The following is a 27168-nucleotide window of genomic DNA, read 5'->3' as shown; positions in this document are numbered from 1 at the left end:
TTCCACCCTTATCTTAACACTAATGCCAAAATGGAAAAACTGCTCGGTGCTTCATAATATACTTTGGGGTTTTTGCTCTGGTACAATCACAGTTTATAGAATCCACTTTCATCTATGGGTCTGTACTTGTTGGAGTTTAGAAGGCTGAGGGGGGATCTTATAGAGACATATAAGATAATGAAGGGGATAGATAGGGTAGAGGTAGAGAGATTCTTCCTGCTTAGAAAGGATAGCAGAACTAGAGGGCACAGCCTCAAAATAAGGTGGGGGGGGGGGGCAGTTTAGATTGGAGTTGAGGAGGAACTTCTTCACTCAAAGGGTTGTGAGTCTCTGGAATTCTCTGCCCATAGAAGTGGTGGGGGCTACCTCGCTGAATATATTTAAGTCATGGGTAGATAGGTTTCTGATAGACAAGGGAATTAAGGGTTATGGGGAGAAAGTGGGAAAGTGGAACTGATCCACTTCAGATCAGCCATGATCTTACTGAATGGCGGGGCAGGCTCGAAGGGCTAGATGGCCTCCTCCTGCTCCTATTTCTTATGTTCTTATGTTCTTATGTTCTTATGAACAGAATCCATGGCTTGATCAGTTCAGCTGAATAAGAAAGTTTGGAAAAATTTACATTCAGATCATCTATCAGACTTAATAGAACTAGCGCTTGAACAATGGAACTAGATGGAGTTATGGCAAAATAGAAATGAAAGACAAAAGACCTCTCTAGCATCATATTTAATCAATCCTATTGAGCTAGTAACATTTGTTGACCATATCAGGTTTGTTTTTGGTCATTTTTACTACTGTGTTGAATGCAGCAATCTCGTATTGAAGATGTCATCATGTCCGCAATCTTTTTCTTGGGATTTTCTTCCAAGCATGTCTTTATTGCACCTGAATTTGCGAGCTTCCATTCCAACTCTGAAATGAGAAAAGCATTTATGATACTTCACACTTTTTTTATTCATTCTTGGGACATGAGCGTCGCTGGCTGTCCAGTATTTATTGCCCATCCCTAGTTGCCCTTGAAAAGTGGTGGCGAGCTGCCTTTTTAAAACGCTGCTATCCATGTTAGGGAGGGAGTTCCGAGATTTTGACCCAGCAGTTGCAAAGGAACAGTGATATATTTCCAAATCATATTCCCATTAACATGGACATTAGCCATTTATTATCATTTTTTATCATATAAATTTTCTATTTGTGATTGAAAAGCAAAACCACTACTTGACAATTTAGAATGCTTTTGTATTTTGGACCATTGTAGTTAGATTAAATTTTACTTCTATTATAAAAGGTAGCACAAACAACTGGAAAAGACAGGATGTATGTACAAAAATTGTAAATATCTGAGTTTTCAAAGTCATTATGCAATGCCAAGCCAGTTTTTCTCACTTTGGAACTAAAAATGCAATATAGTTTTGCTGATGGACATGTAGAGGAGAATTTTACATCCAGCATGAAGTTAGAACAAGGTTGTGGTGGGTGGGAGGGAGGGCAGAACCAGTAAAATTATGGGGTACCATGGTGGATGAACTCTTTAACGAAATCCCACCTCCAGGGAATTTCAGCAACAGCTGGAATGCATTTGGACATTTTTCCTGCCACAAACAGGCGGGAAGCCAAATTAAATATTCAATGATCCAATTAAGCGTCATTTTACCAGGTCACCGAGTGGGAAGGCCACTGGCTGTATGGGAGCTGCCTGCTAATGGCAGCCTTGGGGTATGGTTTATTTAATCAATTAGGGGGCTGTGGACACTGAAGGCAGCACCTGCAGCCATAGTGAACTTCTCAGAGGTGCTTACCCTCCATCAATAGCAGCTTAAAATTTTCTTTGCTTTACCTGCTGTTGGCTAGAAGGGCCCTTGCCTTATCAACAATGGCCACCATTCCTAGCAGTGTTGCTGAGGTTAAGCTGGCAGCTCCCAAACTGGTGGACATCTTGAACAACTTGGCTACCACTCATAAAATTGAAGAAGGGGCTGTGTTGGCTGGCCGTGCGTGTTCTGACAAGTATTTCCAGCTAATGTTTGGATCTCAATAAGTTTGGCAAATCCTGTCTGTAATTTTCATTACAGTGATCCAAGTGACACCTAAGGAGTATTATTGCATAGTTTTTATTTCATTTTGACAGGCATGCTGTAACAGCCGACACTTGTCAAAGAATTCCTGAATTCTCTAATACACGGGGCAGTATTTAATGAACGCAACAGTGGTTTAGACAACCTGCTGGAGAGCTAACAAGAGCCCACTGAATCAAACCTCATCGAGGTACTTGACAGGCCAACAGTGGCCGTTCCCCAGTATCAGGTTCTCCAGTATGAGTTGCCAGCCAATCAGAGGCTAATGGACTGCTACCTATATAACACCTACCTGAGGCCTAGGATCCAGAAGGGACTCAGACAGAGGAGAGAGTTTTCAGGGTGGAGGTTGAGGGCAGTAAGGGTAGTGTGTTGGGCCCTTAGTCCCTCAGTGACCCCTCTCCTTCCTGATGTCAGGTTCCTTGATCCGGCACTGAGTGCATTTCCACCTCGCCCCCATCCTCACCCAGGGCCAGCAGGCAAACATGCCAGGATTATCTTATCAAGCTCCCTACATGGCAAGTCCCTCGCCCTCTGCTGGGTTAACGTGAGTACCAGCAGGATGCGGCCTTAAGTAGGCAGTAATCGCCCATTTGAGGGCCTTCAATGGTGGCTGGGTTGGAAAGCTGCCTGCAGGCCTTTTCACCCCAACTTAATTGGAGGAGGGGTCTCCAGCTGCCACTCTCCTGCCTGATCAAATGCTCTCCCTGATACTAAATTCACCAAGGGCAGGGTGCTAAATTCTACCCATTGTAATTATTAGATGATATATGATGCAATTTCTTTTCTTACAATATAGATGGCACGAACAACAGAACATTTATTCTTCATCCCAGTTACACTGAAAGCATCATGGAGTCAACCCCATTATGGGACTAAAGTCGTGTGCGGCAACAGACTTCCTTTAACTAAAGGACATCACGGAATCAGTTGGAATCTTAGGACAATCTGGCAGCTTTTATTCTAATTTTTAGCAACATTCACTATTAGAATGTCAACAGTTGTCAAGAAAGGTCCACTCAGGACACATTACAATAATACTAAACAATGGGTATAGTGGCTAAGCTTAGTAACCATAAAAGATCTATAATAAACTGTTCTGACATAAAATACCACAAATGATGATTGCCAATAAACTGTTCTGATGTGATTGACATGATAAATACTTTGAACTTCTGAACTAGCCATTTCTTGCGACTACAAATGGGGATTTGCACAACACAAGAAAGCCTCAAAATTACCTTCATTCAGAAATTTCTAATCAGGGAATCAGCATTGGCAGCTCAGCTGACATATGAGATATCACAGTAAGAAGTCTCACAACACCAGGTTTAAGTCCAACCAGTTTATTTCATAGTAATCCCACAACCAGGGTCAATATCTCCACACGGAGTCAGTTCTTTTAGCGAAGAGGAGAAAGTCAGGGAGAGGGGAAGGCGGATATGTTTTTATCATATCTAATCAATGATACTAATTCCAAAATATTGCAGCTATCAATAATATTTTGAATACATTACCTTCTAACTTCATATCTGGAGCTCCACACTCTAATCCAATGAAACTGGCCTTCATTTGACCCTCAAAATACACAAAAATTGTTGGCAAAAATTTGTCTGGGTAGTTAGGAATACAAATGTTTGCAATTGCCTTCATGAATTTTGTTTCTGGATACTTTTTAGCTAGTTGGCTCAAGTGATGATTGATCAAAATGCACATTGGTATGCTGTAGTGATAAGAAAACAAAACATATTGTCCAATTCAGTTTGTCTTCACTTTTGAAACTTTATATAAACAAAGCTAAATAATGGGAGCAAGTCTCCACAAGAGCTCGCTTGCTCATTTCAATGGAAAAACTGGAAAAAATATATAAATGGCAAAGACAATTGAGAATAACGGTATGGAAATTCACTCCCTCAAATTTTCATAATTGTCACAATATTGGAAAATCTCAAATGATAAACCTGTTACGGTAAAATGAAATGCTTAAAATGAATTAGTATTTTCTTTAAAATATTACCAGTATATACCAAGTAATAAATATTAGCACAATAACAAAAGAATGCTTTAATGGAATTCTACTGTTAAGTTACATATCTTTGTTTTCTCTAAAAATTCAGAAAATATTTTGTTCTATTATGTTTTAAGCATGCATTTACTTATCCTCCTCAAGGTACATGTGCCAGCATGTTCCCTTTGTGCACACTCTGTGCCAACACATGTGGGAGAGGACCAATTACTTCGGGCCTATACTCTGAAAATTCCTTCCTAAATCACTCAGCTTCTCCATCTCACCCCCATTTTCAAATGCTTCTTCAAAGCCTACTTCTTCATTCTCTTGCCCACGCCCCTAATTCTTTTGCTGTTTGCTTTCTGTTTTCCTCCTTTGTGACGCTCTGTGACAACAGTTGTCCCTTGGGACATTTATTATGTTTCAGGCACAAAAGTAAATACAAGTCATTTTTCTTATCCATATTTATCTTCTGCAGTCTAAAGATGTAGGGGGTGATTCTCCCAGCGCGCTGCACTGCTCGAGTAGCTCAGAGTGCTGGGAGACATCAGCAGCAGCCATTTTGCAGGATTCCTGCTGGGTGTCACGGCCTCCGCACATCTCCAATGTTAAGTTGCTGATGTAATCAGCCCTGTGCCAGAAATTGGCACGGAGCTGATTATTGTATGGAAATATAATTCAAATTGACATTTCCATACGCTTAGTGGGCCCGGGACAGAATTCCTCAGTCCTGCTAGCCTCTCCCCTCTCCCGCCAGGAGATGTTCCCTCCAGCGGCATTACAACTGCTCCCCACTAACGGGCAACAGGCATCTGACCCTGCTGGGGGGAAATAGAGGTCACTGAAGCCCCCCACAGGAGGTTGAGCGTAAAGGGGGGGGGGGGTTCCCTTGGGCAGTGCTAGCCTGGCACCCTTGTACTGACCAAGGGCCAAACTGGCACTGCCCACTGGGCACCAGACAGTGCCAAAAAGGTGGGGACAGAAAGGGTGGGACCTGGGGGGTGCATATTAGGGCATGCATCAGTGGAAAGGAACCCACTGCCATTCTGCAAAGGGTCATAAGGGAGGGAGGAAAAAAGGACAATTGGAGCTGGCCAGCCAAGTGGGAAAGGGGTTAGGTCTGTTGGTGGGGGGGAAATTGGGGCCAGTGGGGGGGGGGGGGGGGGGTGGGCAGTGGTCAGGGCTGGTCATTGAAATCGATGGGGTCGGGACTGTCCGGAGGGTGGTCAGTGAGATCGGGGCTAATTGGCGGGAGGGGGGAGTGGAAGGGGGACATGGGGCTGGCTCAGGGACGTCAGGGAGACCAGTGATCGGGTGTGGGGGGGCCAATGATGTGGGATTGCGAGGCTGGCCAGTGATTGGAATAGCTAGTGACCTGGAAGCTGGCAAGGGGAAGACCACTGCGCATGCGCCGATCTCAGCGCTGAAGATCAGTGCATGGGCAGTGGCCTGCTTAGTGCTATGCTGTCGGCCTCTCCAGCAGAAATATGCCCTCCCCCTTATTAATAGATGGAATCTTGCTAGGGCACTTTGTGAAGGACAAAATGTCTGAGAATCACTCTGCTAAATACTCTAAAAAAACAATGGGATTTACTACAATTTTCCTGCATTTTGGGGACTTAGAATTTTTTTGGAGAATCCTGGCCATTATTTATTTTACTCTTCGTAGGCAAACATGTGTGGGGTCCTTGATTATGCTGGATGCTTTTCTGAGGCAGCAGGAAGTACAGACAGAATCAATGGATGGGAGGCTGGTTTTCATGATGGACTGGACTACGTTCATCACCCTTTGTAGTTTCTTGCGATCTTGGGCAGAGAAGGAGACATGCCAAGCTATGATACATCCAGAAAGCTATGGTGCATCTGTAGAAATTGGTGAGAGGCATAACGGACATGCCAAATTTCCTTAGCCTTCTGAGAAAGTAGAGACATTGGAGGGCTTTCTTAACTATGGCGTTGCGTGCAGGGACCCAGGTCAGGTTGTTGGTGATTTGGACACCTAGAAACTTGAAGCTCTTGGCCATTTCTAGTTCATCATCTTTGATATAGATATACAGGGAGGGGCATGTCCTCAACTTCGCTTCCTGAAGTCAATAACTATCTCTTTCGTCTTACTAAAATTGAATATAAGATGTATCTTACCAGGTTTGTAAATTACTCTTTGAGTTGAATGTCAAAGTGAATGAATTTGACAGGTTTTTAAAAGTTTTGATTGTGATTAAGCATAATCCTTATAGAAATCATTCATTCAATAAAGCATGTCACCTTGAGTTAATTTGAATGATCAATCTTTTTGTTTCATAGTTCAAAATGGCGACCACCTAAACCAACACTGCCATCCATATTTGATACTTTTTTAGTGTATAAGCCTTCCCCACTCCAACCCCTGGTTTTTGGGAGGATTTTCCAAGATTTCAAATGTCAATTTGTATGCCATGAACTGCAGTATTATTTGCAAAGGTTGAATGATCAGGGTTTCAAGGGAAAGGTGGAGGAGTGGCAATAAATGAATTGTTCCTTCAGAGAGTTAGCACAGTTATATTAGATTGAATAGCCTCCATTGGTACTGTAACTTATCATATTATTGGATGCCATCAGCACTGTAACTTTTCTATGGTTACTTTTGTTTTTCACATTTAGATTAGTTAGTGTTGGCCTCAGGTTTGTGTTGACCAACCTTCAACTCTTGGCACCTGAGAATAGCCTAACCCCAAGATGGCGCTCTAAAGCAAAAGGTTCAATATAGTGCCCAAGTTTGCAGATTGAAATAAATCCAATAATACGAAAAAATAGTGTTCACCAAGGACTGTTTAAAAAGGGAAAAGAGAGTTGTCAATTTGAAAGAAATACAGAACATATAGAATGTTATTTCAGATTATATGGGCTTAATTAATCACAATCCAATGTTGAAGATGTTTAAAGTTAAAATTGCTCTAAATCTTTTATTGAAATAATTGAACTGAAAAACGGAAAGGTTCTACAATGAGTAGATGATCAGCTTTGTCACATTACTGCCAGGTAGCAAAGTTGAAATTGCTACCAACAAACTTTAGCTTCAGGTATGGGATCCTACAACCTTAAAGAGTTTTTTGTGAATCATATTTAACATTTCAGTTGTGTTCAACATGACTTAATAAACCAAATTCCTTTTTGTTTACGTTGGATTCAGAAAGTTTTACTTTTTTTTGTGAAAATTGTAAATCAGTGACCTTGCTAATAATCTCAAACATAATGTTGTCAAGAAATTTGGTGGATTTGCTCCCTGAGTCTAGCAGGTCACTTCTGTCTTCTGTTTGTTCAACGCTTATTGAAAAAAATTACGTAGGGCTAAATAAACTTATAAGTACTCTTTTGATTTTTGAAAGTCAAAAGAAAACCGGAAACTTTCCCTTTTTAATTTCTTCTTCTAATTCTTTCTTCTGTGCTTTAGCTGTTACATGTTTACAAATTAGTTAAGTCCTACAAAACATTCTAGCCTCTTCATTTGCGTGGCTTCTGGAAACTTCCAAATTGTTAGGCAATTACTTTTTGTAGTTGAAGGGTGTTCAACAGTGTAAGGGTTAATATGGGATTGGGGTAACACAATGATGTAGAGATTCACATGATGGCAGACTGTGTGTAGTAGAGTCTGGAAGTATCATGCTTGGACACAGCACCCATGCAGTTGGAGAAGTGTAGGGCTGTGAGTTACCAATAAACAGTTTATCTTCACCATACCTCCAGATTTCTTAGTGAGACACCAAACAACCTTACAACACGGTGGCAGATTGTAGAATAACTAAAATGCTGAAAAACAGAAAAAATAAATACAGCAAAGCAGTCTGACCTGAAAAGAACATATATGGAGGAAAAATCACCAAGAAAATTCTAGTTTCTTTACTCAGAGAGTGTTAAATCTGTGGAATGCATTACTATAGAAAGTAGCTGAGGCCAAAACATTGTCTGATTTCAAGAAGAAATTAGATATAACTCTTGGGGCTAAAGAGATCAAGGGGGATGGGGAAGGAGAGATCAGGATATTGAATTTGCTGATCTACCATGATCAAAATGTATGGTGGAGCAGGCTCAAAGGGCCAAATGGCCTATACCTGATTATATTTTCAATGTTTCTAAAAAGCACAAAAGCAAGTCCTGGAAGCTGAAGGCATGGGTTTAAAATTGTTTACAGCAGTAGAAGACTCCATTGCATCTCCTTTGGAAGTTCAGCTTCAAATGCCAGACCACAGTGTCAGCAAATGGATGAGTTAAATCTTTTCACCTTCCAGGCCACAGCAAACCCTGAAAATTCTTTGAAAAATTTTAGAATCAGAGGTGCAATTTGCAAAAAGCTGTTACTAAAAACCTAATCCCGAGGTCATTGTATACATAATTGATTGAACACTTTAGGGGAATCACAACTTTTTTTATTTTTAAACCCAGCTAAAGGGAAGCAAAAGCCAGGATTTGAAAAGTTTGAAAATGTGACTAAACTCATTGACGAAGGAAGAGCAGTGGATATAATTTATATGGATTTCAGCAAGACATTTGATAAGCTGCCTCATGCAAGGCTTATTGAGCAAGTGAGGGGGCGTGGGATCCAAGGGGATATAGCTTTGTGGATTCAGAACTGGCTTGCCCACAGAAGGCAAAGAGTGATTGTAGATGGGTCTTTTTCTGCATGGAGGTCGGTCACCAGTGGAGTGCCCCAGGGATGTGTTCTGGGACCCTTGCTCGGTGTGATTTTTATGAATGACCTGGATAAGGAAGTGAAGGGATGGGTTGGTAAGTTTGCCGATGACACAGAGGTTGGAGGTGTTGTGGATAGTGTGGAGGGATGTCAGAAGTTGCAATGAGACATTGATAGGATGCAAGACTGCGTGGACAAGTGGCAGACGGACTTCAACCCAAATACATGTGTGGTGATACATTTTGGCAGGTCAAATAGGATGACAAATTATAATATTAAGGTAAGACTCTTGGCAATGTGGAAGATCAGAAGGATCTTGTGGTCCGGGTTCATAGGACGCTCAAAGCAGCTTCACAGGTAGAGGATGTAGTTAAGAAGGCGTATGGTGTACTGGCCTACGTCAATCAAGGAATTGAGTTTAGGAGTCAGGAGATAATGCTGCAGCTTTATAAGACCCTGGTCAGACCCCACTTGAAATATTGCGCTCAGTTCTGGTCGCCTCATTACAGAAAGGATGTGGAAGCCATAGAAAGGGTGCAGAGGAGATTTACAAGGATGTTGCTTGGATTGGGTGGCATGCCTTATGAGGATAGGTTGAGAGAGCTCAGTCTTTTCTCCTTGGAGAGATGAAGGATGAGTTGTGACCTGATAAAGGTGTATAAGATGTTGAGAGATGTTGATCGAGTGGATTCTCAAAGGCTTTTTCCCAGGGCTGAAATGGTTGCCACAAAAGGACACAGGTCTAAGGTGCTGGGATGTAGGTACAGAGGAGATGTCAAGGGTAAGTTTTTCACTCAGAGGGTGGTGGGTGCATGGAATCGGCTGCTGGCGGTGGTGGTGGAGGCGGATTCAATAGGGTCTTTTAAGAGATTTTTGGATAAGTACATGGAACTTAGTAAGATAGAGGTTTATAGGTAAGCCTAGTAGGTAGGGACACATTCGGCACAACTTGTGGGCTGAAGGGTCTATTTGTGCTGTAATTTTTCTATGTTTCTATAAACGTAAATGAGCAAGAAAACTCTGCAGGAAATTGTTCCAAGCTGACATTGTTGAGAAAATCTTTCTTTCAAGCTGAGAGTAATTGCCATTGTAGCAGATCCCATCAAAAGTGGCAAGTGTGAGTAATCCCTTTGTCTCCAGGTGAATGGCAACACCATCCTGAAATTCAATAGGTCCATAGCTAACACCAAAATACATGATTAAGCTCAAGTGAAAGAAAAGTAAGTTTTAAAACTGAACGCAGAGGTTAAAAGTTGCCTTCCCAGTGTATTTTCCAAGATTTATAAATCCATAAGATGGTCCAGGCTTCCTGTTTTAAAGGCTTTCTGCAGAGAGGAGAACAAAGAGTGGAAAAATAAAGCTTATTGCAGAGTCACCTTGGAAGAAAAATGTAAAGAGGTAATCGTTATGAAAAACAATCTAGAAAGTAAATTAAAGCTACCAGACCAATTTAGACAAAGGCAAGGTCCAAACCAGGCCCAAAATTTGGTATTTTGGCTAAGAGGACTTCAAGATTACAAGGATACATCAGGATTAAGTTTGAAATTTTAAAAAAGTACAAGTTATTACATTGAAAGTGCTTCTGATGCATTTGCAGAAGGAGGAATCCTAATGCACCACATTGATGAATTCTCAACCAACTTCAGTAAAACATTAAAAGCCTTTGATGAATATTTTAATCATCAAATTGTGAAGCAATTTAAAAAGAGCAATAGAGAACCTTCAGCAAAGCTACAAAAGGGAAGAAGGCACTACCCAAGCAAACAACAGCAGGGTGCCAAAGAGGCAACAAACTTTATGGAAGTAACAGAACTATATCTTTCTGGAACGCCTGATACATTACACAAACCATAAGTGGCAGTGAAGATCAAGCAGCTAACTGTGAATGAATGGAGGCTATCTAATGAACACAAAACTATGCAAACCCAGCAAAATGAAAATGAAATAGGGTTGGAAAATGTTTACATCAAAGCTGAATTAGAAGATTTGAAGCACAAAATTAAAATTAAAATATACCTTTGAAAATGCATGATAAGCTAAAGTATTAACTGAACCAAACTGTTTAAGATCTGAATAAATATATTTCTGAGGCAAAAGGTAATAACAACTCTGAATTTCATTGTTGGCAAATGGAAGTGTAAGTTGAGAAAACTCAACCAGAACTACAGTACAACAGTAGGTGCAAAATGCACAAGTGGAGATTACAGTTTTGAAAGACTCTGAAGATCAATATATATCTCAGAGAAACTTGAGAAGTTAAAAGAAGTTGTGTAATACATGAGAGAAAGCTTCATTGGAACTATCAGTAGTACCAAAGCAATGCATTGAAGTGTTGCATGAGTTGGCAAGAGGTGAACAAGAAAAAAAACAGTTGAAAGAATATCTAATTGTCCTTCAAGATCAAACACAAATACAATACATAATTCTTCAGCAGCTTGAAGAAATGGAGCCTACCTTGAACACAGTATGAAAGAACAGAAGAAAACTCAAGGAGACTCTGCTAAATTATCAGAAATCTCAAGATGAAGTAATTAAGCTTCACAAAGAAAAGGAAAACCTCGTGAGAGACCTTTACATGCTCCAAGGATCCTCCAGTTAAAGTTTGTTCTTCTGTAAAATTGTAAAGTAGAACTAAATGAATTTTATTTCACACTAAGGGAACTGAAGGACAAGTTGGAAAAGATTCAGTAATGTTCTATTTTCAAAGAGGAAGACATACTGAATAACGTTCTACCATTTAAAGCTTTACAATAATACTGGTAAATTTTCCTGAGTAAATACAAATAATCTTCCAGTATTTGTCAGTCATAAATGGTATCTGATGTGAGATGTTATGGTTATGCAAAATTAATTGCATCAATGTTGCATGTTGAAACACGGAAGTTAATAACACAACTAAAAATATACCTGTTAAATTGATTAACTACATACCCAGGCCTATAAAGGTGAAGTATGACCCAAATTTCTTCTCCTGCGTAAGTAATTTGCTTTACGTACTCATCTCCTTGAAGTTCAGCCAACTCACCAAATTTACTTTTTCTTTGTAGGGCTTGCCACTCCGCCATACGCTTGCGCCTAAAACAAAAACATGAGCTATTTTCAGTGTGGCGTGCTCTGCTTAAAATCTGCTTTCAAAGAAGCCTCTAGAATCTACATCTGTACACCTATTCAGAATGAGAAATTTCAGTATGAAAGGACGTTTTTGGGCCAATGTGATTCTACAGTGCCATCTCCAAATCAGAACCATTTGCTGTAATTCCCTTTTTTCTCTCTCGCCACATTTTTAAATCTTTAATTTTCAAGAATCTGAGTTTCTGGGGTCCCACTGTGTGTAAGTAACTGTAATGAGGTGCTCATCCACGCAAGCATAAGGCAACAGACTCTATTCCAAATGTATGAGACTGGCACTGATGTCCAAGGGCAAGAATTTGCTTGTGTGGTTGTTGAGGGTTTAAACTAGAATGGCAGGAGGTTGGGAACCTAGGCAGGGAGACAAGGGAAAGAGAAACAAGGACAGTAATAAAAGTAAGAACAGTAAAATGCAAACATAATAGACAGGGTAATCAAGGGTAAGAGGCAAATTGGGCCACTGCACAAAGAAAAGTTAGGATGATTAAAAATGGCAAAACAAGTCATCTTAATGTATCTTAATGCATGAAACATTCAGAAAAAGGTAGACGAACTGACAGCATAAATCGAGATAAATGGATGTGATCTTATAGCCCTTGTGGAGGCATGGTTAAAAGGAGATAAAAACTGGAAATCTAATATTCAGAAATATTTGAACTTTTGGAAGAACAGGAAGGAATGAAAAGGTAGTAGGGTAGCACCCTTAGTAAGAGACTAAATTACGTCAGTTCTGAGAGACAATCTAGGCCTGGATGATGTAGAGTCCACTTGGATGAGATAAAAAACAGCAAGGGAAATGGTAGGAAGAGCAGTAGCTACATTGTAAGAAAGATTATAAGTCAGCAAATAATATGGGCATGCAAAAAGAATACAGCAATGATTATGGGCAACTTTAATGTTTATGCTGGTTGAGTTAATCAAGTTAAGTTATTCAAATTGAGTTTTTTGAAGGAGTAACCAAGGAGGTAGATGAGGGCAATGTAGTTGACCTTGTCTACATGGAATTTAGCAAGGCCTTTGATAAGGTACTGCATGGTAGGTTGTTGCATCATGGGATCCAGGATGAGGTAGCCAATTAAATACAAAATTGGCTTGATGACAAAAGGCTGTGGGTGGTTGTAGAGAGTTGTTTTTCAAATGGAGGCCTGTGAGCAGTGCTGTGCCTCAGGGATTGGTGCTGGGTGTCATTTATATTAATGATGTGGATGAGCATTTAGGAGGCATGGTTAGCAAATTTGCAGATGACACCAAGATTGGTGGCATGTGGACAGTGAAGAAACTTATCCAGGATTACAATGGGATCTTGATCAATTGGGCCAGTGGACCCATGAATGGCAGATGGAGTTTAATTTAGAGTCACTCACCTGATGAAGGGGCAGCGCTCCAATAGCTTGTGCTACCAAATAAACATGTTGGATTTTACCCTGCTGTTGTGAGACTTCTTACTGTGCTTACCTCAGTCCAACACTGGCATCTTCACATTATAGAAAGAGTGCAGAAAAGATTTACTAAGATGCTACTAGGACTTGATGGTTTGAGTTATAAAGAGAGGCTGGACAGACTGGGACTTTTTTCCCTGGAAGGCTGAGGGATGATCTTGTAGAGGTCTAGAAAATAATGAGGGGCATATATCAGCTAGATAGTCAACATCTTTTCCCAAAGGTAGAGGAGTCTAAAACTGGAGGGTATAGGTTTAAGGTGAGAGGGGAGAAATACAAAAGGGTCCAGAGGAGCAATCTTTTCACACAGGGTGGTGAGTGTCTGGAATGAGCTTCCAGAGATAGTAGTAGAGGTGGGTACAATTTTGTTTTTTAAAAAGCATTCAGACAGTTACATGTGTAAGATTCTTATAGAGGGATATGGGTCAAATGCAGGCAATTGCGACTAGCATAATGATAAAAACTGAGCGGCATGGACAAGTTAGGCCAAAGGGCCATTTCCATGCTGTAAACCTCTATGAGTCTATGACTAAGTTGAAATGGGTAGCTATGACAGTAAATTCATAGAGTACATTGGGGATAGTTTCCGAGAGCAACATGTCATGGAGCCAACCAGGGAACAGGTTATCTTGGATCTAGTAATGGGTAATGAGGCAGATTTAATAAATGACCACAGAGAAAAAGGTCCCCTAGGAGGTAGTGATCATAACATTATAAAATTTACTATTCAGTTTCAGAGTGAGAAATTTGGGTCAAAAGCAACTGTGTTTAACTTGAATAAAAGGAATTACAGTGAAACAAGGCTAGAGTTAGCTAAAGTGGACTATACAGATAGATTAGCAGGAAATACAGTAGCATGCAGTAGCAGTCATTTAAAGAGGTAATTCATGACAAAAATATATCCCAGTAATGAGGAAAGACTCTCGCAGAGGGTAAACAAACCATGGCTAACTAAAAAAGTTAAGGAGAGATTAAGTTGAAAGGAAAAGCATATGAGGAGGCAAAAGTCAGGGATCACCCCGAAGACTGGGATAAATTCAGAATCCAGCAAAGGAGGGCTGAAAAGATATTAAATAGAGAAAAAATAAACTAATAAACTATGAGGGCAAACTAGCAAGGAATATACAAACTGACAATAAGAGCTTGTTTAAATATGTAAAAAGGAAAAGCGAGGTCAAAGTGAACATTGGCCTCTTACAAATGAATGTGGGAGATAGTTATGGGGAACATTGAAATAGCAGAGGAATTAAACAGATAATTTGCAGCAGTCTAATGGTAGAAGATACTTTGAACATCCCATTAATATTAAAGAATACTAGGGTGGAATTAAATACCATCACTAGAGAAATAGTATTAGACAAACTAATGGGGCTAAAGGCAGATAAGTTCCCTAGCCCTGATGACTTGCATCCTCAGGCCCTAAAAGAAGTAGCTACAAATATAGTGGATGTATTTGTTGTAATTTTCCAAAACTCCATGGATTCTGAGAAGTACTGGAGGAATGGAAAACTGCCAATATCCCTATTCAAAAAGGAGGGATGTAAAAGTCAAGTACATATAGGCTTATTACCCTAACATTTATTGTTGGAAAAATGTTGGAATCAATTACTAGGGAAATAATGGCAACACACTTGGAAAATCATATCCAATCAAACAGAGTCAACACGTCAAACACGATAGTGAAATCATGTTTGACTAATTTTTGGGGGCAGCACAGTGGCACAGTGGTTAGCACTGCTGCTTCACTGCTGCTTCAGGAACCTGGTTCAATTCCCGGCTCGGGTCACTGCCTGCGTGGAGTTTGCACATTCTCCCCGTGTCTGCATGAGTTTCCTCAGCGTGCTCTGGTTTTCTCCCACATTTTGAAAGACATGCTGGTTAGGTGCATTGACCAGGCACCAGACTGTAGCAACTAGGGGAATTTCACAGTAACTTCATTGCAGTGTTACTTGTAACTAATAAATAAACTTTAATTTATTAAGAGTTTTTCGAAGAAGTCTCAAACAGGGTGGATAGAGGAAACCAGTGGATGTGTTATATTTGAACTTCCCAAAGGCATTCAACAAGGTACCTCACAAAAGGTTAAGTCATAACATGGTATTGAAGATAGTACATGGAGCTAGGCATGGATAGATAATTGACTAATAGGCAGGAAACAGCCCAGTGAGGATAAGGGGTTCTTTTTCATTCGGTGATCTGCAACCAGTGGGGTTCCACAGACATTAATGCTGGGATCACAACTGTTTACAACATGAATTAATAACTTAGAGGGAGGAAGCAAATGTAATGTGGGCACACCTGCAGAAGACACAAAAATAGGTGGAAAGGCAAGTTGCAAGAAGGATAAGTTTCCATAGAGATATTGATGGGTTATGTAAGTGAGAAAATTGAGTATAATAAGGGAAAATGGAAGAGAGAACAAAAGAATAGAATATTATTTAAATAGAGAAGAACGGCAGAAAGCTACAACACAAAAAGACTTGGGGCGTACAGATGCATGAAATACAGAAAGTTAGCACAAAGGTGCAGCAGGTAATCAGGAAGGCTAATGGAATGCTGGCCGTTATTTCAAGGGGGTTGGAGTATAAGAGTAGGAAGTCTTGTTACAACTGTATAAGTTACTGGTGAGAAAACATCTGGAGTTCTGCAAACAGTTTTGTTCCCCTTATTTAAGGAAAGATGTTATTTCATTGGAGGTAGTTGACAGAAGGTTCACTAGGATGGTCCCTGATGTGGACGATAGCCTTATGAGGAAAGGTTAAATTGGTTGGGACTCCGCTCATTGGAATTTAGAAGAATGAGAGGTGATCTCACTGAAACATGTAAGATTCTTGAGGGGCTGAAATTCTTAGATGCTGAGAGGATGTTCCTCCTCAAGGGAGAGACTAGAGCCAGAGGACATAGTCTCAGAATAAAGGGGTGCCAATTTAAGACTGAGATGAGGAATTTCTTCTCTCAAAGGGTTGTGAGTCTTTGGAACTCATTGCTGCAGAGTGCTGTGGGAGCAAAGTCAATGGACTAAATCTTGCCAAAAAATGGTGGAGTGTTGTTTCCCTCTGGTTTTGTTTCGCTGCCAAAAAAAAATCAAGTAGGCATGTTTCATACCAGCAACTGCGGGGGGCGGCAAAATCTCAGAGCCACCCCTTCCCACCCCTGATCGGAGTCAGACTCTTTCTCCCTGACATCCCAATAATTTCTCTTTTCTCCCCCTGCCCCCGATCATCGGTTTCTTCTCCTTCAACTCCCACCAATTATCATCCTTCTTTGCCACTCCCCACAGTCTCAGCCAGCACCCAATTCCCCATCTCCCTCTACCAATGGCCATCGCTGACACCTCCAGCTCCTCTATCTGCCCCCAGCCATTACCACATTTAAATCATGGACTTGTTATCATAGACTATCTACAGTGCAGAGGAGGCCATTCCGCCCATTGAGCCTGCACTGACAGCAATCACCCTATCCCCACAACCCCACATATTTACCCCCTGACATTAAGGGTCAATTTAGCATTGCCAATCGACCTATCTTGCACAACTTTGAACTGTGGGAGGTAACTAGAGCCTCTGGAGGAAACCCATGCAGGCACAGGGAGAACATGCAAACTCTCCACAGACATTAGCCTGAGGCCGGAATTGAACCCCGGTCCCTGGAGCTGTGGGGCAGCAGTGCTAACCATTGTGCCACTGTGCTGTTAGTAAATGAATCTCTGCCTCCCCTATGAGGATCTCATTGGGACATGCCCCTTAGCATGGATTGACATTGCCAAGTTGGCGCACTGCCAGGTTGGCTTGGGCATGGTGTCAGCCTGGCAGTGCAAACTATGCCAAGTGACAGTGCAATGGGGCATTGCCAGGATACTGCCTGACTATGTCTATCTCCCCTAGGGGATATACGTATCTTTACAACCCTGGGGAGACCAGCACAACAGGTTCACAGCAGCGCTAATGTCAGTTTGGCATGGTGTCACTATGCGGCAGAGGAGGAGGATCAATGTCTGTTGAGGGGCAGGTTAATAATATTTAAATATATTCAAATGAATGTACAGCAGGTTCACTTCCATTATGAGTGCGAATTTGATGACATCGCCATGAGGGGCGGGGAAGATCCAAAATGTTATGCTCATGGTGAGAACAGTGACTTGCAGATCTTGACGCCACACCTGCATTCACATGGATGACAAACACAGGCTCAAGTTTGCTCACGTTGTGTACATTTAAGGCTGAGATAGATTTTTGATCAGTAAAGAAATCAAGGATTACAGAGAAAGGTAAGGAAAGTGGATGTGAGGAATGTTGGACAGCCCTGATCCTATTGTTCATGAAGCACGGTAGCACAGAGGTTAGCACTGCTGCTTCACAGCTCCAGGGACCTGGGTTTGATTCATGGCTCGGGTCACTGTTTGTGTGTAGTTTGCACATTCTCCTCGTATCTGCGTGGGTTTTCTCCGAGTGCTCCGGTTTCTTCCCACAGTCCAAAAATGTGCGAGTTAGGTTGATTGGCCATGATAAAATTGCCCCACATCGTGAGATGTGTAGGTTAGAGGGATTAGCGGTAAATATGTAGGGATATGGGGGCAGAGCCTGGGTGGGATTTTGGTCAGTGCAGACTCGATGGGCCAGACGGCGTCTTTCTGCACTGTAGGGTTTCTATGATTCTCTAAATGGCAGAGCAGGCTCGAGGGGCCGAACATTTTTAATATTATTATTTTGACACAAAATTTCAGTTCAGTGTCTGTTATTTCCTCATTCCCCATTATAATTTTCCTGTCTAACCCTCTACGGAACAACATTTCCATTATTTATGCTCCATTTTACAATTCATCTAAGCTATTACAACCTGTTTTTCTTATTCCTGGTTAGCTTACCAGCATTTTCTATTTTGCTCTTTTTATCAACTTTTTGGTCACTATTTTCTGATTTCTAAAACAGAGTTCCTTTCTCTTACAGTCTGGTGGTGTGCCCTGGAATTATTCCGCTGAAAGGGGCAATCTGCAAGCGCTCGTAAGGGCTTTGCAGCAGTGCTTGGCATAAAGTGTCCTTGTATGGCTGCGTCATCATAGATAATCCTGAGCTTCTTTACTGGCCAAAGTAAACATACATATAAATTTTCAGCTCCTAAAGATCGTCATTTTCTGGTCCAACAGAGGTAATCAAACCCTTGCAAGATAAATTAATGCTGATTGCTTAGGGTTTCCTTTAAGCACGGAATTTGTGTAGAACAAGAATCCTGCTCAATATACTCCACATGATATTGCAGGTTGAGGTGAACAAAAGTCTGTTCTTCCCAGTCGGAAAATGGCTTCTAGTAAGAAATGGGGTGGAGAGGTTGGGAATGTGAGAGCTTTCATATTTATAATTGTCCACTTGCTGATGCAATGTTGTCCTTGTTTGAGGCAGACAGAGAGAGAGCCATCCCTTACAAGCACCCATGGAATCTTAGGACCAGACCAGGACCCAACAGGATCATATCCTAATGGTGTAATATTTCCTCTGCATTCCCATATACTCATGCAGCAGAAAGAATTAACTGATGTTGATTAATTACTTTCACATACTCACAGTTCTTATATAGCAATCCATTAATTCCTTGCAAAATTACGTGTGTAGATAAACGTACGTCAACTACCATACCTCTGAAATTAAAACTATATATAAGTAGTCCTTCTCGCTTTGATCTGGAAATAACACAATACTCAGTAAACCAATGCAAACAGATCCTTTCTTTCTGATATAACAGTTGTATTTGAGCTCACAGCGTCATGCTATCTTATTGGTGAAGCTAAAGAAATCTTTGCACTAACCTGTACATTTCAATAGCACGTTCATCTTCCTCATCAAATTCATCCTCTGCTTCCTTTAGCTCTGCAAGGTTCATCTTTTCATGAGGTTTAACTGTAAGAAGCAACATTTTTAATATTATTATTTTGGCACAAAATTTCAGTTCAGTGTCTGCTATTTCCTCATTCCTCATTATAATTTTCCTGTCTAACCCTCGAGGGAACAACATTTCCTTTACTTATGCTCCATTTTACAGACTCATCTAAGCTATTACAACCTGTTTTTTTATTCCTGGTTATCTTACCAGCATTTTCTATTTTGCTCTTTTCATCAACCTTTTGGTTACTATTTTCTGATTTCTAAAGCAGTGTTCCTATCTCTTATAGTCTGATGGTGTGTCTTGGAAATATTTCTGTGAAAGGGGCAATCTGCAAGCGCTCGTAAGGGCGTTGCAGCAGTGCTTGGCATAAAGTGTCCTTGTATGGCTTCTTCATCATAAATAAGGTATGGCTGCTTCATCATAGAAGGCAACAACGTCAAAGAGACCATTGTCTGCAGCAAACTACCAGCCTTCAGGACTACAGTGACCACAACACCACACAACCCTGCCACAGCAACCTCTGCAAGACATGCCGGATTATCGACACGGATGCATCATCTCACGTGAGAACACCATCCACCAGGTACACGTACATACTCTTGCAATTCGGCCAACGTTGTCTACCTGATACGCTGCAGGAAAGGATGTCCTCAGGCATGGTACATTGGGGAGACCATGCAGATGCTGCGAAAACGGATGAATGAACACCGCTCGACAATCACCAGGCGAGAGCGTTCTCTTCCTGTTGGTGAACACTTCAGTGGTCACGGACATTTGGCCTCTGATCTTCGGGTAAGCGTTCTCCAAGGCAGCCTTCACAACAGAGGCGCTGAGCAGAAACTAATAGCCAAGTTCCGCACACATGAGGACAGTCTCAACTGGGATCTTGGTTCATGTCACACTATTTGTAACCCCCATGACTTGCCTGGGCTTGCAACATCTCACTAACTGTCCTGTCTAGAGACAATACACATCCCTTTAACCTATGCTTAATGCTATCTCCACTCACATTGTCTGCCTTTAAGACTTGATTAGCTGTAAAGACTCGCATTCTAATCAGTATTCTGTAAACTGAGTGTATGCCTTTATATATGCCCTGTTTGTGATCAGAATTCCCCACTCATCTGACAAAGGGACAGAGCCCCGAAAACCAGTGGTATTTGCTACCAAATCAACCTGTTGGACTTTAACCTGGTGTTGTGAGACTTCATACTGTGTTTACCCCAGTCCAACGCCAGCATCTCCACATCATGATCACCATAGTGATTTACAGGGGCAATAATGTGGGAATATGGCTTCTGTGTCAGAGAAGGTATTGAGAGGAAGAGCAGATATTAACTCAGTGAATGCGAAGATCTTGGGTGGAATCACAGAGGCATGAAGGGTAGCACTCCTCATATCTCATTGAGGTGTTCTCACCCTTTCTGTGCTTGATTCAGGAGAATCGTGGAGCCTGTGGAGTTGGCCTTTCTACAAATCATGATTGACCAGTAGCAGAGACAACACCATGCTGCTGCATGTACGCAGGATCAGGGGCCTGCAGCTGTACAGGGAGAAGGAGCAGAGGATCAAACTCAGAGACACTACCAGCATAGAATCTTCTAGTCAAGGTGCTCATTCCTTAAGATGCCTGAGCACCAGTGCTGAAGAAGGCTGTGTCTGTCCCGGGTGACAGTGGAAAACCTCTACCACATACTGCATGAGCTGGCACCCCGTGGAACTGGAGGACATCCAATGTCTGTGGTCCTTAAAGCCACAGTCAGACTAAACTTTTTCAACAGTGGCTTCTTCCAGTGCAGCATAGGGGACATCTGCAGCATCTCCCAGTCTGCCACTCACAACTGTTCAGCAAGGTCACAGATGCCCTGTATGCAAGGGCAGAGATGTTTATAAACTTGGATCAGGGTCAGGCGAGCCAGGACACCAGGGTTCTGGGCTTCATCCTCATAGCAGGGATTTCCCTGGTGCAAAGTGACATTGACTCCACCCATGTGGCTCTTAGGTCATCATCGTGGCTGCTGACACTATTCATGAACCACAAGGGATTCCACTTCCTCAACATCCAATTTGCCTGCAACCACACAATGCACATCATGCAGGTGTGTGCCCATTTCCCAGGCAGCACCCATGAGATATTGGGTCACTCGCAAATACCAGCTGTCTTTGAGGGAGAGTGGAGGCTGGAGGGGTGTCTCCTCAGGGACAAGAGGCATCCACTAAGAAAGTGGCTGATGATCCCAATGCAGAGGCCAAAAGCACCAGCAGAGACTCGATACAATGAGACTCATGCTTCAATACGTGTGCTGGTTGAGCAGGCCATTGGGCTGCTGAAGATGTGGTTCAGGTGCCCAGAATGGTCGGGGGATACCCTTAAATACAGAACCCTGAGAATCTCCCACATCACTGTGGTGTCCTGTGCGCTCCACAACTTAGCGCTGCAGATGGGGGAACCACCTGGAACAGGAGGAGATAGCAAACACCACATCTCCTCAGACAAGGGAGATGTTAAGGAGGGAGGTGGGCATGATGAAGCCAAGGAGGAGGAAGAGGTGGATGGCATGGCTATGAACAGGACCAGACTGTGCCACAGAGCAAGGAAGACCCTTATAAGATCTCATTTTGGGGATGACCAGGAGTAGCCCATTTTAAATTCCCCTCTATCCCTGGGTGTCAGGTAAAACCAAAAATGCAATGTCAGCATTGTCCAACCAGTGTTGTATGTCTTCATAGGCAGGGGGCCGAAGCCACTGCTGAACTCTGCAGGGGAATGATGATGAATTGCTGTGTGGAAAGATCGATGCTCCTCTCATCCTCCGCAATAAGACTGACTTCTGCCAATGAATGGGCACAGATGTGGATGACACTGTGATGCATCTTCAACAGTGGGATCCAAGAAGTTTCACTCAGAGTTGCTCGAGTCCGGTTGATCCAAGACTCAAGGATGGTCTTCATAAAGAGTTTAAGATGAGTATCAAGTACTGGAGGCTTCTTTGGGGTAAGTGCTCAGCTTTTCAGTTTGAGCTTTCACTTGAGGTGGGCAGGTGCTCAGTATTTTGACAGCCCCTTGACCTCTTGTGCACAGGTGCAATGTTGCAATGTTGTACTGGTTAGGTGCATTGGCCAAGCTAAATTCTCCCTTAGTGTACCTGAACAGATGGCCAAATGTGGACACTAGGGGATTTTCACGGTAACTTCATTACAGTGTTAATGTAAGACTACTTGTGACTAATAATTAAATAAAATAAAATAAAAATGCTCTAAACTTGATGATGTAGAGGAGGTTGGGGATGTCCCTTTGGGGGTGGGAGAGATGTTGCAGGGCACCTATAGTTTTTACAGTGCAGGAGAAATATAGCACAGCTATTTTCACACACATTAGGAATGAAGCGCTGGGTGTATGCAAGGGTTTGCATAGCTTTAGGCACCAAGTGACCTAATGGAGGCTCTGTGGGTAAAAAAAGTGAATATTTATTCTCAAAATATATACAGTGGGTGACCTTTCTACACTTGTACCCACTTTCACCGTACCGACCAGGTGCCTATATCTTCCTACCGCTCCTTACCCTCGCATTACATCTAGGTGCTTCCCCAGGATTCACAGCTGAGGTTGGAGAGGCCTGCTGACTTCCACATCCAGTTGCCTGAGATTACCTTGGCGGACGTCCCCTGTTGGGTCTGGGTTCAGCAGAATCCTGGCCTCCGGCATCCCTCAAGTAGAGAGCCGGTTTCCGGGACGTCCTCCCTCCTCCCTGCCTGCTATGGATCTTCAGCTGTGAGGTACTCACCAGTGAGTGACCCAGAAGCCTGTCTATTTAGTGAAGCCACCCAGTGATGGTGCCAGACGTAGATGACTCTGTGATGCATCTTCAATGGTGGGATCCAAGGAGTTTTGCTCAGGGTTGCTCGAGTCTGGTGGATCCAGGACTCAAGGATGGTCTGAGCTGTTCAGCTGCTTTGCCTGCAAAAGCAGGCAGATGGCATTAGTGTGTCACAGGCAATAAAGGAGGAACATTGATCACTCGCTTGAGACTTGAGGATTGACAGTGTATCTTGAGGATTCTCACATTTGGCTGCTGCCTTCACTCCACCATCACTGCAGGCACAGTCTTCCTTCTTCCCGGCCAGCGCGGATGCTTTCTACTTGAAACACATGAGGGTTCAAAGCTCAGGCATGACTCCCGCAGACTGTGCCAGATCACGCTTGCGGTGGTTGAGTTTGTTTTGCAATGATGCAGATAGGGAGAGTAGGCAGGAGTTGTGAGATTGAGGATGGTGATGAGGTGTGGCAGACATGGGGCATGAAAGGGAGTTGCAGTTTGAGGAGCACAGCAGCTACTGGTGGGAACAGTGTGATTGTGGGAGGAGGAAGGAGAGCTTTATACCTGGAGTTGGCAACCGCTGAGGTGGCTGGGAGACAGATGAAGTTAGAGATGGGAGGGGTGTACAAGAGGATCCAGAAAGAGGCTGGGCTTGGTTCACTTACCCTGGCTGAGCAAATAAGATCATTCATCATCTTCCAATATTAATGTCACATCCTCTTCTGCAGTGAGCTGGCACTCACTATATCCTAGGTGGGGGGCAGTTGGGTTATGAGGAAGGATTGAACAAATTGGGGCTGTTTTCCCTTGAAAGACGGCAACTGAGGGGGGATCTAATAGACGTATATAAGATTATGAAGGGTATAGATAGAGTAAACAGAGGTAAGCTATTTCCTATGTTAGAGACACACAGTACGAGGGGCCACGGGCTTAAGGTGAGGGGGAGAGGTATAACACAGATATTAGAGGGAGGTTTTTCACACAGAGGGTAGTGGGGGCTGGGAATGCTCTGCCAAGTAAGGTGGTGGAGGCAAGCACGCTAGAGTTGTTTAAGAGTAACTTAGACAGGCACATGAGTGGGCTGGAGATGGGTGGATATAGGAGATTGTTTTAAATAAGGTTCATTAGCATTGGGGCGTCCCTGGTAAGGTAAATGGATATGGTATGATAATAATGCTTTTTCCCTTTTCATTCACAGGTTTTAAGTCGGTCCACCTCGTGTCCAATGAGGGGCATACACACGATGGGTCGTACTGGGGCTGCTCTTGATTGTTCGAGATTGGCCTAGTGCTTCATGTCATTAGTGTGTGCTTAAATTGGACCAGATGCTGGGCAACACGACGGCTCAGTGACTATCACTGTTTGCTGTGCAGACACATGGATTTGGGCCGGTGTCTGTGGGAGTTTGTGCATTCTCCCCGTGCTTGCATGGGTTTTCTCCGGGTGCTTCGGTTTCCTCCCACACCCCAAAGATGTGCTATTAGGCTGATTGGCAGTAATAAATTGTCCCTAAATCAGTTTCCCTCAATCTGGATGGCCATAAAACAATAGATAAGGGTCATGGGTGGAGGGGGGGGACTGGTAGTGTTAAAATGGCGGCGCGGGCTCATTGGGCCGAAGGGCCTGTTTCCCGGGCTGTTTTTGTTCTTTGTTCTTTGTTCAGTGACCCTTCTGGCGGGCCTTCTTCTGGAGTGGGGCTAGAGTGCATCCCACCTCTGCTGCACACCAGCATCCTGATTAGGGCTCCCTCCGAAAAGCAAAGTGGCCACCATCCCCTGGGGTAGTTGTGGAACAAGTGTTGGACTCCCCAATGATTGCAGCGATTAAATTGTGGTGGAGTGGGCGAATCAGAGGGAGCACTCCGTGAGCGCAGTGTGATTCTTGTGTGCATAAAAATGTATACTAATGAGGCATACGTCATCAGTCAGAAATCCTGCCACACGCTCCATTTTTCACGCTAGAAGCAACACACTGCCAAATTCTCACAAGATTCCACCCATAATGGTGCTCCTGTTCTCCTGCTGAAATTTAGTAGATTATTGAATATAAAAAGTCATAAAATATTCAAACATTATGCAAAAATTGGCACATATTTGAAGAACTTTTGTGATTATAGATAGTTAGCATGCTAATGAGTTTTGATCATTTTTCCCCATTTATGATAAATAATTAACTATTGCTCAGCTAGCCTGAGCATTAGAAAACACCTCTTACTCAAAGTGTTGAAAACCATGAGCAACAGAAGGAAATAAAGCACAGATACTGGCAGTAAGTCAGGCCTAGTATGTCTATCCTGAGGAATAGAATACGAAAGATAGCAAGAAAATCCATGGATGTTGGGAAGTTTCATGCATTCATTAATTTGTAGTATTATGCACAGGCAACTTATGATTGAAATAAATAATCCAAATCTTAACTGTTGCTGACAACACTATAAAATAGAACAGCTAATGACTTATATCTCATGATCTCACCATCAGAGAAGTTTAAAGAGTACATTTGTGAGAGATGGAAGTCTGATTCAGGTCACAAAGGTTTATGATTATCATTGCTGTCCTTGGCTATGAACAAAAAGGTAAAGGGCAGTTGGGGCAATGCTTTGATTGCTTTTGGGAATGAGTGACAACACAAAACCCAGCATAATAGTCCAAAAATACGCGAGTTATGTGGATTGGCCTTGCTAAATTGTTCCTTAGTCCCAGGGGACTAGTGAGGGTAAATGCATGGGATTATGGAGATAGGACCTGGGTGGGATTGTGGTCGGTGCAGACTCGATGGACCGAATGGCCTATTTTTGCACTGAAGGGATTCTATGATTCTATGAATAGTAGGCCCATAGCAGAAAGCAGACAGCAGGTGTTGGCAGATTATACAATTATGATAGCCATCACTGCCCACTCTATTCTCTGTCCTCTAAATGCTTATTTACAGCAAAGTTCTGTAGCAGCAATAAAGAATTAAATATATACTTTTCTAATACACCAGAATGCAAATCTGAGAATTCTAACTTCGAATGTGATAGAGCTTGAACCTGAGCTGTTTAATCCTGTGGAATACTTCTGATGTATTTACCCAGTCAGGGACTGGCTAGCTGAAATGACTAGTGTGTTGTCCAAGGGAATGGCAACAGCACAGGTTTGATTGCTGTTGTGGATGAGGTAGACTTGGGACCCATCTCCTCACCCTGTCCCTGAGAAGGGAAGGCAATATCAAACCATCACTGACAAAAAAAACTGTGAAGAAAACAGTTCAGGATGAAGCATAATGGGAAAGTGAGCGATAAATCAGCCTTCAGATAATAAAGTTTATTTTTTGTCACCAATAAGGCTTACATTAACACTACAAAGAAGTTATCGTGAAATTCCCCTATTCTCCATTGCCCTGTGCCTGTTCAGGTCAATGCACCTAACCAGCACATCTTTCAGACTGTGGGAGAAAACCAGGGCATCCGGAGGAAACCCACACAGACACAGGGAGAGTGTGCAAACTCCACACAGACAGTGACACAAGCTGGGAATTGAATCGAGTCCTTGGTGCTGTGGGGCAGCAGTGCTAACCACTGTGCCACCATGCCAGCCACAGGTAGTGCACTCATAATATGACAGATTTACCATCATTCCTTTCTGCTAATAATTTTTACATATGTGGCATCTTTAAAAGCAACAGTAGAAACTGATTAACACTCCATTTTGTTCAACAAAAAAGGTAAAAGTAGTATATGTTTTTATTAGGGATTTCAGTACAAACTAACACTGGGGTGGCCTGGTGGCACAGTGGTTGCTCATAGCACCAGGGACCGGTATTCAGTTCCCAGCTTGGTTCACTGTCTATGAAGAGTTTGCATGTTCTCTGCATGTCTGCATGGGTTTTTTCCACATGCTCCGGTTTCCTCCCACAGTCCAAAAGATGTACTGGTTAGGTGCATTGGCCATGCTAAAATTCTCCCTCGGTGTACCTGAACAGCTGCCAGAGTGTGGTGACTACAGGGTTTTCACAGTAACTTCATTGCAGTGTTAATGTAAGCCCATTTGTGGCATTAAACTTTAACAAAAACTTTGCTCTCATATTAATTATTAGAAATTTTTGTTCTTCATGTTCGCGTTTTAAACAAAATTAAACTTTTACCTTTAGCTTCTTCCTGTAAACGCAGGACCAT

The 27168-nt window shown here is 42.4% G+C and overlaps 1 protein-coding gene across 1 annotated transcript; it reads right to left on the bottom strand.

Moving 5' to 3' along the window:
• Positions 1 to 769: 769 nt before the first annotated feature.
• Positions 770 to 27168, bottom strand: LOC145349672 (phosducin-like protein 2). Its single transcript, XM_080198203.1, has 5 exons — positions 27138 to 27168; positions 19118 to 19208; positions 11681 to 11824; positions 3593 to 3798; positions 770 to 915 (listed from the first exon to the last, which is right to left on the bottom strand). The coding sequence occupies exons 1-5, from the start codon at positions 27166 to 27168 to the stop codon at positions 770 to 772; spliced, it is 618 nt and encodes a 205-aa protein (XP_080054329.1).

This window comes from Carcharhinus amblyrhynchos, chromosome 1 (assembly GCF_965287045.1).
Source record: "Carcharhinus amblyrhynchos chromosome 1, sCarAmb.v2.hapA, whole genome shotgun sequence".
In the NCBI taxonomy this organism is placed as follows: Eukaryota; Metazoa; Chordata; class Chondrichthyes; order Carcharhiniformes; family Carcharhinidae; genus Carcharhinus; species Carcharhinus amblyrhynchos.
The sequence above is the reverse complement of the archived record's forward strand: the minus strand, read 5'-3'. Positions and strand labels throughout refer to the sequence as shown.